The following is a 13,972-nucleotide window of genomic DNA, read 5'->3' as shown; positions in this document are numbered from 1 at the left end:
CAGTGACAGCACATTGTAAACCGCTCTCGTACTTTGAGTTACACTTCCTCTGTCGCAACAGAGCAAAACCGGTATCATTTATTTGCACTCCAGAATGCAAATCACACAGGGAAACAAATAAACAATGGTTACTTGTGCCCTTCGATATATTTACTATAACATTACAAAGTAAGACACATTAATCCATGATTGTTCTTCAGCCCTCGGGTCGGTTTGGTTCTGCAGTGGCCGCATTGGATTTCAATGATGATGGAATAATGGATGTTGCTGTTGGAGCGCCCTCGGTTGGATCACAACATCTCACCTACAAAGTAAGACAATATTTATTATCGTTTTTCTAGGCTTGAAACTGCCTCCCCATTGAATGGCGCTTCGGTATTGAGAATAACGTAACATAACCCGACGCAGTGCATTCTATATTTTTTTACTGTAAACTTTATGATATTTTGTGGTGCACTCGATATACTTTACTGATTCAAGGGCAGAAAAAAACAGGAACGAGGACATTATCGAATCCACTAGACGGTTGTGTAAATTATCAGATTAACGAAAGTGTCTGGAAAAACTGCACTGTGATTGCCAACACAAAACGGATTAGAAAACCACAGATTACCAGCCGCGGTCGGTTATAGGTGTACCTGCAGGACGGTGACGTGAGGAGGGGGAGGGGCAGGGTAGGGGGTAGTAATGTATGGATTACGGAGCTTTACAGGTAAGTAAACATTTAAATAAATAAAACGAATTTCGTTGCGTGCACTGCATCCCCAAATGCGATGCAGTGCGTGCAACGAAATTAGTTTTATTTATTTAAATGTTTACTTACCTGTAAAGCTTCGTAATCCATAGATTACTACCCCCCACCCTGCCCCTCCCCCTCCCCACGTCACCGCCCTGCAGGTACACCCATTACCGACCGCGGCTGCAGATTACCATCATATTTGCATGAACATACCCACCTTTGTAGGCAAGCATCAATTTAGGAATACACTAGAATCTAATTCATGTTCAAAACGCCTTTTCAGCTCAAAGTTCCACTGTGAAAAACAAAACGATTAATACAAAATACACTTGATGCATGCTGAAAACCTATCTACACACGTACAACTCCCAATCAGACCATTAAAGCCATTAAACACAGCAACAGCGAATCAGGGCTTCAAGAGCTGTGTCTCCCATAACATGTGCCACCATAGCGAGAAATCAGAGAGGATACTCGGTGTAAATTCATAGCAATGGCTGATGTACAGAGCGATTATTACATGGCCTCAAAGGTGAACTCTAGCCCTTAGGGATCGCTGCAGCAAAATGGTGTATTTAAATGTACAAAACCCAAATTATAATTCAGTAACACGTTACCTAATCAATATTTACGTTTCAGATTAAATACAGAATTGGTATTCGGAAGGGGTGTGTAAAGGACTCCACCATTACATAGTGATTCTTTAACTTTAATGTTTTTGCGATTGAATTCCGATCACAAAACATTAATATTTTACCTCCAAATTGGTGGTAACAGAATGGGGTCTCCAAGGAACCCCTTCTCCTTTCTCAGTGGTGACAAAATATTTTTTAGGAGCAGGCACTGGTCCATGGACTGACTAAAAGATGGGGTAGGGGGGCGCACAGCAGGTTATGTTGAGTTTTTGGTATTTTTGGTTTTTCGTTCGTTTTTTTTCATTTTTTTTGGATGGTTGGGTGCTACATACAGGTGGCGTGTCCGTCCGGCACGCGTCTATGATACACGTGGTTACTGTGCCACCACACCATTTGGTGACATCCCTGTGTCTTGTGCACACCTTCGGTGCTCGAGAAAACAAGCTTCCACAATATTGGTCGTTTCCAAAATGTATTCACATTTCGTTTCATGATTTTCATGATGTGAGTTATTTGTTCTTGTTTAGTGTATTACACATTCTCGAAATGGCTCCAATGCATTTCGGGTGCTGTACCTTCATCAGGGAGCTTCTGTGAACAACATTAAAAGATATAGTTCAAGGAGTGTTTGTATTCTGGGTGCAATAATCGTAACATGCAGGTAGGGCTGGTGAAGTGAGTGACGGTTTTTTATGGAGGTGTGGTTGGGGTCAAAAAACGTGTATTTTATAGTGCTCGTTGTGTTTACACAGGACGTGATGGCTAGTTCATAACTTAACTAGGTGCTCATTAGTGAAGTTACGTGCCTAGATGCGATGTAAAATAGAATAGTATAAGTAGTTGGCACTCACGTGTACCCGGTGTTGTGAGGCATCTATGAGAAATTAATGTAACCGAACGTTAGTGCTTATGAGCGAGTCAGCTTTTCATTGCGCGTTAAGCGCCTATGTGGCTCAATTGTCCGATTAGTAGCGCATTACTTACTCGTAGTTAATGTGCTCCGCGTCCCGAGCGGTGTCTGCTTCAGCGTTTCTCCTCCCGGGAACCAGGAAGTGAGTGAGTGGCTTCGAAAGCCGGTGTAATGGATATAGAAAAGGGACTGGGGTGGCGGTCATTTTGAGTGAGTGAATTATAACGGCGGTAGACGTGATTTGGAGTGCATGATGAGCAGATGATGTTGTCGTCCTAAGATCCACATCAACTAAAAATATACATAAACAAGGTTGGATGAAAACAAAATAAAACAAGAATACATAAACTAGACGAGTGAACAGTTGCACTTCAGGAAAGTCAGTAGGCGACATACGGCACCATACAAGGGTGCTTTATAAGTAACATGAAAATTCCAAGTGGTCATTCAGTCCCATGGGCTTCATGGACTGTAATCTAAAAATCCATGTAATTTCTCTCCTTAAGAGTTCTTTGTTGTTGTCTCTACCTTCAACTCTTTTTACAACTTCGAGTATCAAGAATTTATGTTGTGAGACATTGTGTCTGGATTCTGTGAAATGTACTGCCACATTGGATCTTGGATTCCGTGTTCTTATGTTGGACTTATGCTCGTTAATACGAGTTTTTATTTTCCTTTCTGTTTTTCCAATGTATATCATGCCACATGGGCATTTGATCAGGTATATGACGTTTTGTGTGTCACACGTTGCGGTAACTCTCAGTTTGATCTCGTGCCCTTTCATGGGATGATTTATGGACGTGCCCTTAATGATGCAATTGCAATTGCCGCAATTCATACAGGGTTGAGTACCTTTGTGGTTGCTTTCAGTGGGTTTGTTTTTGTACAGAATTTCTTTAATGTTCGCATTGCGGGTATATGCAAAAATGGGAGGATTTGCGAAAGTAGTGCCAAAATCTTGTTCTGCGTTTAGAATCGGCCAATGTCTTAAGATGATTTTTTTGTATGCTACACTGAGGGTGGAGAATTTGGATACAAGGACCATTCTGTCTTCGTGTTTTTTGGGAGTTTTTGTTAACACTTTTTCTCTAGTGGTTGTTCGTGCTCTTTCCTTGGCCTTTTGTATTGTCCCTTCTGGGTAGCCTCTCTCTTGAAACCTTCTGCCCATTTCGTTTAAACCTGTTTCAATTAGTAACGGGTTAGAGATGATTCTTTTTACCCGCAGCATTTGTGATATTGGTAGGTGCTGTTTTAGTGATCCTTGGTGGAAACTTGTATATAAGAGTGTGTTGTTTCTGTCTGTAGGTTTTCGGAACAGATCAGTTTCGATACCCTTTTCTGTGATGGTGATTCTTACATCAAGGAAGGTTATTGTTTTGCGGTTGATCTCCCACGTGAATTGTATCCTTTCATTTGCGGAGTTTAGTGTTGTTAGTGATTGTGTTAAAGTTTCTTCCGAGTTTTTCCAGATGATAAAAACGTCATCTATGTACCTGGCGTACATAATTATGTTGTCCATCCAGACTGCGGGTAAAAAGAATCATCTCTAACCCGTTACTAATTGAAACAGGTTTAAACGAAATGGGCAGAAGGTTTCAAAAGAGAGGCTACCCAGAAGGGACAATACAAAAGGCCAAGGAAAGAGCACGAACAACCACTATAATTCCCTCACTCAATATGGCCGCCACCCCAGTCCCTTTTCTATATCCATTACACCGGCTTTCGAAGCCACTCACTCACTTCCTGGTTCCCGGGAGGAGAAACGCTGAAGCAGACACCGCTCGGGACGCGGAGCACATTAACTAAGAGTAAGTAATGCGCTACTAATCGGACAATTGAGCCACATAGGCGCTTAACGCGCAATGAAAAGCTGACTCGCTCATAAGCACTAACGTTCGGTTACATTAATTTCTCATAGATGCCTCACAACACCGGGTACACGTGAGTGCCAACTACTTATACTATTCTATTTTACATCGCATCTAGGCACGTAACTTCACTAATGAGCACCTAGTTAAGTTATGAACTTGCCATCACGTCCTGTGTAAACACAATGAGCACTATAAAATACACGTTTTTTGACCCCAACCACACCTCCATAAAAACCGGTCACTCACTTCACCAGCCCTACCTGCATGTTACGATTATTGCACCCAGAACAAGAACACTCCTTGAGCTATATCTTTTAATGTTGTTCACAGGAGCTCCCTGATGAAGGGTACAGCACCCGAAATGCATTGGAGCCATTTCGAGAATGTGTAATACACTAAACAAGAACAATTAACTCACATCATGAAAATCATAAAACGAATGATGAAATGTGAATAAATTTTGGAAACGACCAATATTGTGGAAGCTTGTTTTCTCGAGCACCGAAGGTGTGCACAAGACACTGGGATGTCACCAAATGGTGTGGTGGCACAGTAACCACTGGTCCATGGACCACTGCCGGCCCTTGGACTACTGCCTGCTCCTAAAAAATGCTTTCTTAAATTATTAATTTTCTTTTTTAAATGCATTCCATTTTCCTTTAGAGGAAACGGGATGCATTTAAGCAGAAAAAATATTAATTTATTTAAAAGCAATCACAGGAATGGTTGTCTGTGGTTGAGTTAAGTATGCTGGTTCAAATTTAGAGCTTAAGGGCCACATCTGGAACATGTACTTTTGCACACGGCACAGCTGAAAGCATTTTTCATCCGCTTGTACTGTCTATAGCACATACATTTGACTCAGAATTGCTCTTATTTAGTGCCTCAGCTATTGACAGGTCAGTACCAGCAAACACTGCGGAACCTTAATGCTAACTGTAACCAGGCCCTAATAAAAAAACTCACTCTACTGCTAACTGTAAATCTAACTTTAACAGAAACCCTTTTTTTTCAGTTTCATGTAGCGCAAACTCGACCTGAAGGTATCGGAGCGCTTTATATGAGCACCAATTGTGTTACAGATGGACACATTCATTTTGTTAGGCATGGGGAGATTAAGTGATTTGCCCAGAATCACAGGATGTTGTGCATCCCTGCCGAGACTCGAACTACGTTCCCGAGCATTGAGGTCGACCGCTCAAGCCGTTAAGCCACTTGCGGCATCCTCTCCCCTTACTCTGATGTTGTCTATCCTGCACTTAAGTTTTACCACATTCTAATCCCTGACTAATATTGCACTGGTAGGCTGCCCTGCCCTCTCATGATTCTACTTCTTATGTCAGACCTCAGAGCTTTCACCATCACTCATGATGATTTACATGATCATTTCCCTAAATTATCAGAAAACGTTCAGTTTAAAGTAACAAATTCAATCCGTGAGCAAGAAATATAGAGAGCTACTACAGGTTCTTCATAGCTGACCTCTCTGAAAGACCAGTCATTAACATGGCTGCCTTTGCTGTGAAAGCCCAGAAAGCCCACGGTGGAGAGTAGCATTTTCTTTACTGGGTTTGGAAAGGCCGATACGGCTGGGGCAGAGTCACTCACATTTCAATCTTCCACCATTTTCTGACTGACAAATTTGTTCAGGAACGACTAGTGTTTTCAAGGCTATGCTGGTTAATGATCAACTTTACCCCAACCCCTACATTTTTCGAGACAAGTCAGACTTACCTCTAATCGACTCTACCACGGCCAAACCAGCAACAAGTCTTGTTCTTTTAGACGCCCAGGTGTGTCTGTAAGGCTCTCAATATATGAAAATTCAAACTATCTTCATTTTGCGGTGAAATTGAAATGTACCCCATTGAGACCCATTAAGTGGTAGGGGGCTGCCAGTATATTACAGTAAGACAACTCAGTGAGTTGAGCGCTCACTATTGCGAACTATGTGTGATAGGTGTTCTTCATGCCAACACATCCTTCTGAAGTTAGTAAACTAAATACTAGTTTCTGATGGATAATACTATTTATATATAAAAATGTTCCAGCTATAATAGTTTAGATCAGTGGTCTTCAAACTTTTTGATGTCGAGACCCCATTGTTAAACTTTTTTAGGAGTACGGACCCCGACTGATAACATTTTCTAGAAACTGGTTCTCCTCATCATCAACATCTATCGACAACCATAAATGCCCCTTTTAGACCTGGCATCTTTTGGCATGTTTCTCCTGTTTTTTTTCCTTTCTGACCTCCTAGTTTTATCTCTGTTTTTGCTGGTTCAGTGTCTCTGCCCACTTTCTCACTGCTATTCCGTGTTAAAGAGCAAGTGCACCTATTGTAAATTGTAATATGGATTGGTGTTTCCATGATTGGCATGTTTGACTTAATAGTTAGTCCCTAGTAAAGTGCACCGAGGGTGCCAGGGCCTGTAAATCAAATGCTGCTGGTGGGCCTGCAGTACCGATTGTGCCACTCACCAATGCAGCCCTGAGAAGGGTTACCAGACCTGCCCTGCAGTGTCTGCACGGTTTGTAACTGCAATGTAGACCTGACAGGTGCAACCACTTGCCAGGCCCTAATCGTCACATTTCTTACATGTAAGTCACCCCTAATGTAGGCCCAAGGTACCCCTCTGTGCATATTAAAGGTAGGACATGTACTGGTGTGGGTGACATGCCCTGGTAGTGAATTACAGTGTGTTTCATTTTTCACTATGGAAAGGCTGTCTGTCTCATAGGATAGAATAGGAGTTTAATTATAACATCTTGTAAGCATATCTTCCCATTGGGACAAAATACAGAAATGGGGTTTAATATGTCTGAACTCAGAATATAAAAATGCATCTTTTAGATGATTCTTATGTTCTGTGTTTGAAAATACCACTTTTAGAAAAGTAGGTATTTCCATGCTTAGCAATCCAGTGTACCTCTGCTGGGTTTGTGGATTGACTGTCTGGCTTTGGAGTGACAGGGTGGCTGGCGCTGAAGTGACTGAGTCAGAGACTTTCAGTAAGGATCATAAGGAGGGCTTTATTTTTATATAAGATCTCCACTTTCTGCTTGTTATCCTCTCACGAGCAAATGCAGCCGGGTCTGTTAGGGGCTTCCGTGAGGGCTCCAGGATTCCGTCGGTCGGATGGACACTCTCTCTCCAGGCACCGCAACCGGAAAGGAAGAAGAGAATAGGAACAGGTTAGGGGTGGATTTCACAGGGTCAGATACAGGGCCGGGAGTGAGGAGAAAGAAAACCATGTGCACATGTGCCAGTCGTCCTCAATCGTGGTGCGTACACAGTGCTCGTGAGGAGGGAGGGGTATCATTATCTATGTACACGGCTCTTACAGGTTCACTCAACAGGTCGGGCACCCCGTCCCACCCAGCCCGCTACTTTGCCCCATACCTGTTGGAGCCACGCCCCTCCCGTGGGAGCGTGGCAGGGCGGTTCGTGATGTCGGTGGGCTCCTGGCTTCTCCGGGACTTCCTCGTCTGTTTCGGCTGCCTCAGGTTTCTCCGCGTCTTCGGTCGTCCTTCTTCTTCCGGTCACACACCTCTCTCGCTCCTCCTCGGAAACGCCGTTCGTCGCTTCCTGGATTCCTCCTCTCCTTGACGGGGGTCGGGATATCACGTGGGTTTGTCTAACAACCAATTTAAGCCAAGGGCGTTTCATCACTGACCGGGGGCCATTCAGAACAGGTTTCCCTGGCATCCGAAGGGAAAAAGGGACCAAAAAGTGGCCTGTTCAGACCAAAGGACCCAGGGGTACACTGTTATAGATCCCAAGTTAGAAAATATTGGATCCAGCAGGTGGGATGCTTGTACCACCGGTGCATCAAAAAAAGTGATGTTCTGGCATTGCAAGCCTCTCATAAATAAGCTCAAAATAATCTGTACGTTTTTTAGGTCTTTCACCTTCAGGTGTCTACATATAAAATAATGGGCATCATAAATGAAAAATAAATAAAAAAAGTTTTTGCTCAGTGGGAAATGCACTGTAGTACAGAGAACTACAGAATTAAATCTTGATTAGTGCAGTGGAGAATAGTGATGTGTATTATTAGTGCTATGAAGTCGCAGTCTGTGACAGAAAGCACTGTGAATATGCAAGTAATTTTTTTATACTTGCATTACACACTGGGTAAGATAGAATCCTGCAAAACTTGTGGATAGTTTTACGATAAAATAGTGCCTTCAAAATGTACATTTTAATAATACCAGAGCGTATGCAATGCAGTTTTCTTTTTTATATATATGAATGTCCCTTCAACACCTCTTTAGGGGCACTAAGGGCTGTGTACATGCAGTTAAAATGAAAAGCAAGAAATTCTCAGCTCAGTTGTTCACTCTGCACTTCCACTAAAAAAAACACAACTTTGTCTTCACAAAGAGCCAGAACTGCTCCCAAGCATCCTTTACACTTGCAGATTAACTGATAAGGCACATTTACCTTTCATTCAGGCAAACAGCTGATAAGGATCTCAATTAGCCATCCTAAGACAGCTGTCTTTTTGAAGGAAAAGGTGAAGCTTCCTAAGACTTCAGGACCCCCCTGGGGGACGCGACCAACAGTTTGAAGACCTCTGCTTTAGATTAAGGCGCTATGTAAAAATCATATTATTCCAATGCCACTTAAAAATAAACTCAGTCAAACAAAAACATGCTGGTCCTCTTCAAGAGGCCAGGCAAGCTGATCCTGTACTTTCACCTCAATTAATTACACCATTATGTTTTGTGATTGTTTTATGCTACATTGCACTTCTGATCTTTGAACATTTTTTGTTTTCATTTTGTAGGGTTCAGTATATGTATACTTCGGCGCAGAAGGAAGTGGATTGCCAGCGCAGCCTAATATTACAATAAATTGCTGGGTAAGTTTAAGAAAAAAGGACCTTATTTAATGCTTTGGTGCATTATGTCTTATGGCAAATGTAATAAGGCGAACAAGGTATCTATTCAATTTGTGATGGAGTAACCAATCTGCCAAGCTCTATATCAGGCCCAAAGTAGCCAAGGCTTGGTTCAGATTTTCAGAGAGGATGCACGCAATGCAATGCTTCTAATGAGCTGTAGGCATCTTCTGAGCCCTGTATGCAGAGGATTCACTTGTCCTTCTCTGTACAAAGGGACAATGTCTCGTGATAATCACTCTGCCCACATCATTAATAATAATAAGACTTTCTCACTGAAGCAGACCTATTTGTCCGAATGCTGTTGCTGAATGTGCCAGCACTGTGCTATCTGCCCCTTACAAAATGTCCCAAAAAGAGGCATGTCACAGGGAGGCTGCTGTCTTCTCATCCCCATGCAAGAATCTCCAAGGTTTCTTTTGACTACACGGAGCTTTTTACCTGATCTGACTAGGACGTCAGCGGCGCCCATTCCTCACCGCCCACAGCTCGCCGCACCCGCTCCGCGGGTGCCGCGTCGCGCAGAGGGACTCAGGGCACTCTGAGGAGGGCTTGGTTGCTGTTGCTTGGCTGAGGGTGAGAGGCGCTAGCGGGGCTGCGAGCGTGCAGGGACTCCAGGAGCCAGGAGTCCCTGCGAGACCGTCTATCACCTTCCGGTCCGCTCTCCCTGCTGGCCCCGCCCCTCGCCTTCTGAGGACTTTTAAATCTCCCGCCACTGCCTTTCCTGCGGGTTTCTTTTGACTACACGGAGCTTTTTACCTGATCTGACTAGGACGTCAGCGGCGCCCATTCCTCACCGCCCACAGCTCGCCGCGTCGCGCAGAGGGACTCAGGGCACTCTGAGGAGGGCTTGGTTGCTGTTGCTTGGCTGAGGGTGAGAGGCGCTAGCGGGGCTGCGAGCGTGCAGGGACTCCAGGAGCCAGGAGTCCCTGCGAGACCGTCTATCACCTTCCGGTCCGCTCTCCCTGCTGGCCCCGCCCCTCGCCTTCTGAGGACTTTTAAATCTCCCGCCACTGCCTTTCCTGCGGGTTTCTTTTGACTACACGGAGCTTTTTACCTGATCTGACTAGGACGTCAGCGGCGCCCATTCCTCACCGCCCACAGCTCGCCGCACCCGCTCCGCGGGTGCCGCGTCGCGCAGAGGGACTCAGGGCACTCTGAGGAGGGCTTGGTTGCTGTTGCTTGGCTGAGGGTGAGAGGCGCTAGCGGGGCTGCGAGCGTGCAGGGACTCCAGGAGCCAGGAGTCCCTGCGAGACCGTCTATCACCTTCCGGTCCGCTCTCCCTGCTGGCCCCGCCCCCTGCCCTTCACGCTCCCTATTTCCTCCTCCTGTCCTCCCGCAGCGCGGGACGCAGCACGGGCGAAGACTGGGCAAAGACTGGGCCGTTTGAGGCCGTTCGAGGACTAAAGAGGACTGGGCTGGGCCACGCCCCCTGGTTGGTTGGTGCATTATACAGTTTTATTGGTGTAAAATTTTAAAATTTTAATACTTATTTATTGTTATTTATTTCTTAAATCTGTATAATGTGCTCGCGGGGTAGTAGGAGTAAAACCCTTATGGCTGCAAGTAAATCGAACTCTAATCGGACACTGGATGATTTCCTAGTCAAAACCAATTTGGCTATTGACGAGGAAATCAGTAAAATGCAGCACAGGGTCTCTTTAGATCTTGAAGCTGCACGAAGGCTATCCGAGCACTTGGTTACTACTAGAAAGTCTTCGATGGGGAATATTGCCTCTGCCCGTACACCCGAGCATACAGTAGGTCCGCGGCCACTATTGACAACGGCTGTCATCCATCCAGCGCCTTTTGTTTCCTCCTCAATATCCCCTTCGATCCATTCACCTACTCCATTGGTAATAACTAAGGATCCCGCGCCATTAACCTCCATGTTAGGTACCATGCTTCCCCCTAAAACTAACTCACTTATGAATACAGCTAGGGCCAGGAAAATGGCAATACGTAAAAAGAAATGTATTGCCAGGGCCATCCATGCTCGAAAAAAGGCGAAAATCGCTAGATCAAAATTTTTCGATAGTAGAAGGGCACTAGGATCCCTTGGGATAAAGGATGGTAGTTTAAAAATTAATCCGGGCACTCTGGGTGTGGCAGCCGTTTCGGATTTAAACAGCTCCGCGGATGATAGCATCCCGGTTGCCTCCCCAGAGACAACTAGAACTGATGATCCGATGGTTCAAGTGGGTGGATCACCAAATGATAGAGGGGGTGATGAAGAATTTCTTAATTTAGTTTGGGGTACGTTAAAACAGCTACTTACTCCCTTAGAATTAAGGCTTTCTCGTATAGAGAATAATCTGTTGGAAATGGATAAGACCATAGTTACCTTGGCCAGCCTGAGTCTAAAGGAAATGGAAGCTAAACGTGCTAGTGAGATTGATTTAGCTCCCAAAATAAAAGAACCAGTATCCGTACCATTACCCATACAATTACCTCAAAATATTCCTATGCCCTTACCGTTAGTAAAACCTATACCGAAGCCACGCACCACTGTTGCAAACCAGACTGCATCAACTCCAATCGTTGTTGCACCAAAATTATGTCCCTTGCCCAATCCACCCTATAGGCAGAATTCTAATCTACGAGCTGCCCCACAGCATAGGAAAATGCAAAATTCTCTGAATAATTTTCAGCGGCCGATCAGTCGCCCCAATTTTCGTGGCGGCTTTATTGATCTTCCACCAGAAGCTGGGCCCTATGTGACCATACTTGCTGGAGTTCCAGAGTTGGATCAGAATTCCCAGGAGAATCCTCAATCCCTGAAAAATAAAGTCATTCATTGGCTTAATTCCAACACACAGCTCCCTGTTCATCATAGAAGCAGCATATTAATGGTCCGTAGAGTGCCATGGATAGGCCCCACACCTAAGTCCTTGGTAGGTGACTGTATTATTGTTTCTTTTGCTGATCCTTACACAGCACAGAATATATGTGTGCAGCCATCGTATGAAGTTAACCCTACAATAGTTTTGAGACCCCTTACCTTCTTTTATCCTCCAAGAACTCACTATGCGAAAGAAGGTTCCTGGACTATTGTCCAGAATGCTGGACGGACATCAAATAGGTTCGATGGACATAGCCAGCAAAATTGGTGGCAAGGGGCACCAACTACCAACACGTTTGGTCCTTTGCAGGAGGTGGCGGGATGGTTCCCAAATAATATCCCGTTAAGAAATCGTTTTGATCCACTTATGGGTATGGATGAGCAAGATTGACCACCACAATATTCTCCTGGTAATGCCCTGATAATAGAAGAGTCCAGCCAGAGGGCGAAGGGTGAAAGTCGCAACAACAACCCATGGGTGAAAGTTCCCATCGGTGACGGTTGTGCTTCCAAACCCCAAGTCCCTGTGGCCGGTATCAATACAGAAAGTGCGTCAAGTGCAATTATTGAATGGCACGTTCCGGAAGTATCACTTAAGCCAGTCACAAAGACCCAAAGTGAACAAAGGATCTGCTTAATTTCATGGAATATTGCTGGGCTTGCTCAAAGACTGGAGGATGAGGCATGGTTAGATTTTGTGGGTGTTTGTGATATTTTGTGCCTCCAGGAAACATGGAGCCGTTGCACACAGGATATTGATGGCTTTCAAGCCCTTAATACCCTAGCGGTAGCCTCACAAGCTGGTAGGGCAAAAGGTGGTCTAATGACAGCAACCTCATTAAAACTGTGTAAACTTGTAATTACCAAGATAGTTGACACCCCATGGTTCCAAGTGCTTATGTTGGTTAACTTGTTTCCTGAACCGTTGTTATTGATTAATTGGTACTATAACATCTTTGATATTAACGAGACAACTGTAATGTTGAAGTTGGAGGAGGCCATGACCAGGGCACGTCACGAGCATCCCCTACTTTTTGTCATCTGGGTGGGGGATTTTAACTGCTCTCTATGTACCCATGGGGACTCGAAGGTGTGTGGATTGAGAGATTCCCACGACCTTCCTTTGACACATTTCAAACATACACCCCAGGGGGACGCTTTAAATAATATCATCATTTTGAATGACCTAGCTATAGTGGAACCCTGGGTTGGTCCAGACTTGGCCCCGATACCGACATTTCAGGGAAGTAGAGGCACGATGAGTTTTATTGATTTTGTAATTATTTCCAATGGGTATTTCCATTATGTTGATAAACTGGAAGTAGTTGCTAATGCTGCCAGTGACCACAATCCCTTAATCCTATCCCTTTTCTGTCCTGTTAAACTCAAACATTCTGTTTGGGATCAACCTATAAAATGTAACAGGAATCAAGGCATTACTCTTAAATGGGGTAAAATAGATGCAGCAGGTCTTGAGGCCGAGATCATAACTGAACATAGCTCAGAATATGATGTATGCCTATCACCGACATCTAATCCCGAAAAGGTTATAGAGAATTTTGAAATATTATGTGGGCACGTAGCCAAACGCCTTACAAAACCAATTGGGAAAAACAAAAGGTCAGGGCCCAGATGGTTTGATGCTGCATGCTCGGCCACACATAGATCCCTGAAAGTGGCACTAAATCAAAAACCAAGGGATATAGAATTAGTTAGGGCATCTAGAATGGCCTATAAAGAAGCAATAAGAACAAGGAAGCTGGACCTAAAAAATCTGGCTTGGGAAGATTTAGAAAAGGCCTCTGATTTGAAGGACAGTAGGCTATTTTGGGAAGTAATTAATCGCCCTCTTTTCATAAGTAATGGTAAGGATAATATTGTGATGCAGATTCCTTGTGAAACATGGGAATCACATTTTGGGGCTATTTTTAACCCACATGGAACTTCACCTAATGAATTGTCATTGGGAGACCCTAGGGAATTAGTGGTTTCGCAATCAACTTTGTCTCTGAGCTTATCACTCACCTTGCAAGAAGTAGAAGATGCTCTGTTGAAAGGTATGTCATTA

General features: G+C 44.2%; 1 protein-coding gene across 1 annotated transcript in view; it reads left to right on the top strand.

The window, feature by feature from the left end:
* The window catches only part of GPLD1 (glycosylphosphatidylinositol specific phospholipase D1), a 586,386-nt gene that overhangs the window by 359,202 nt on the left and 213,212 nt on the right, over positions 1-13,972 (top strand). Inside the window, exons 15-16 of the mRNA XM_078685714.1 lie at positions 201-311; positions 8,949-9,023. Of these exons, the coding sequence (XP_078541840.1) occupies positions 201-311; positions 8,949-9,023 (186 nt within the window). The remainder of the gene's footprint in view (positions 1-200; positions 312-8,948; positions 9,024-13,972) is intronic.

Source organism: Lissotriton helveticus, chromosome 4_1, assembly GCF_964261635.1.
Source record: "Lissotriton helveticus chromosome 4_1, aLisHel1.1, whole genome shotgun sequence".
Taxonomy (NCBI): Eukaryota; Metazoa; Chordata; class Amphibia; order Caudata; family Salamandridae; genus Lissotriton; species Lissotriton helveticus.
The sequence above is the reverse complement of the archived record's forward strand: the minus strand, read 5'-3'. Positions and strand labels throughout refer to the sequence as shown.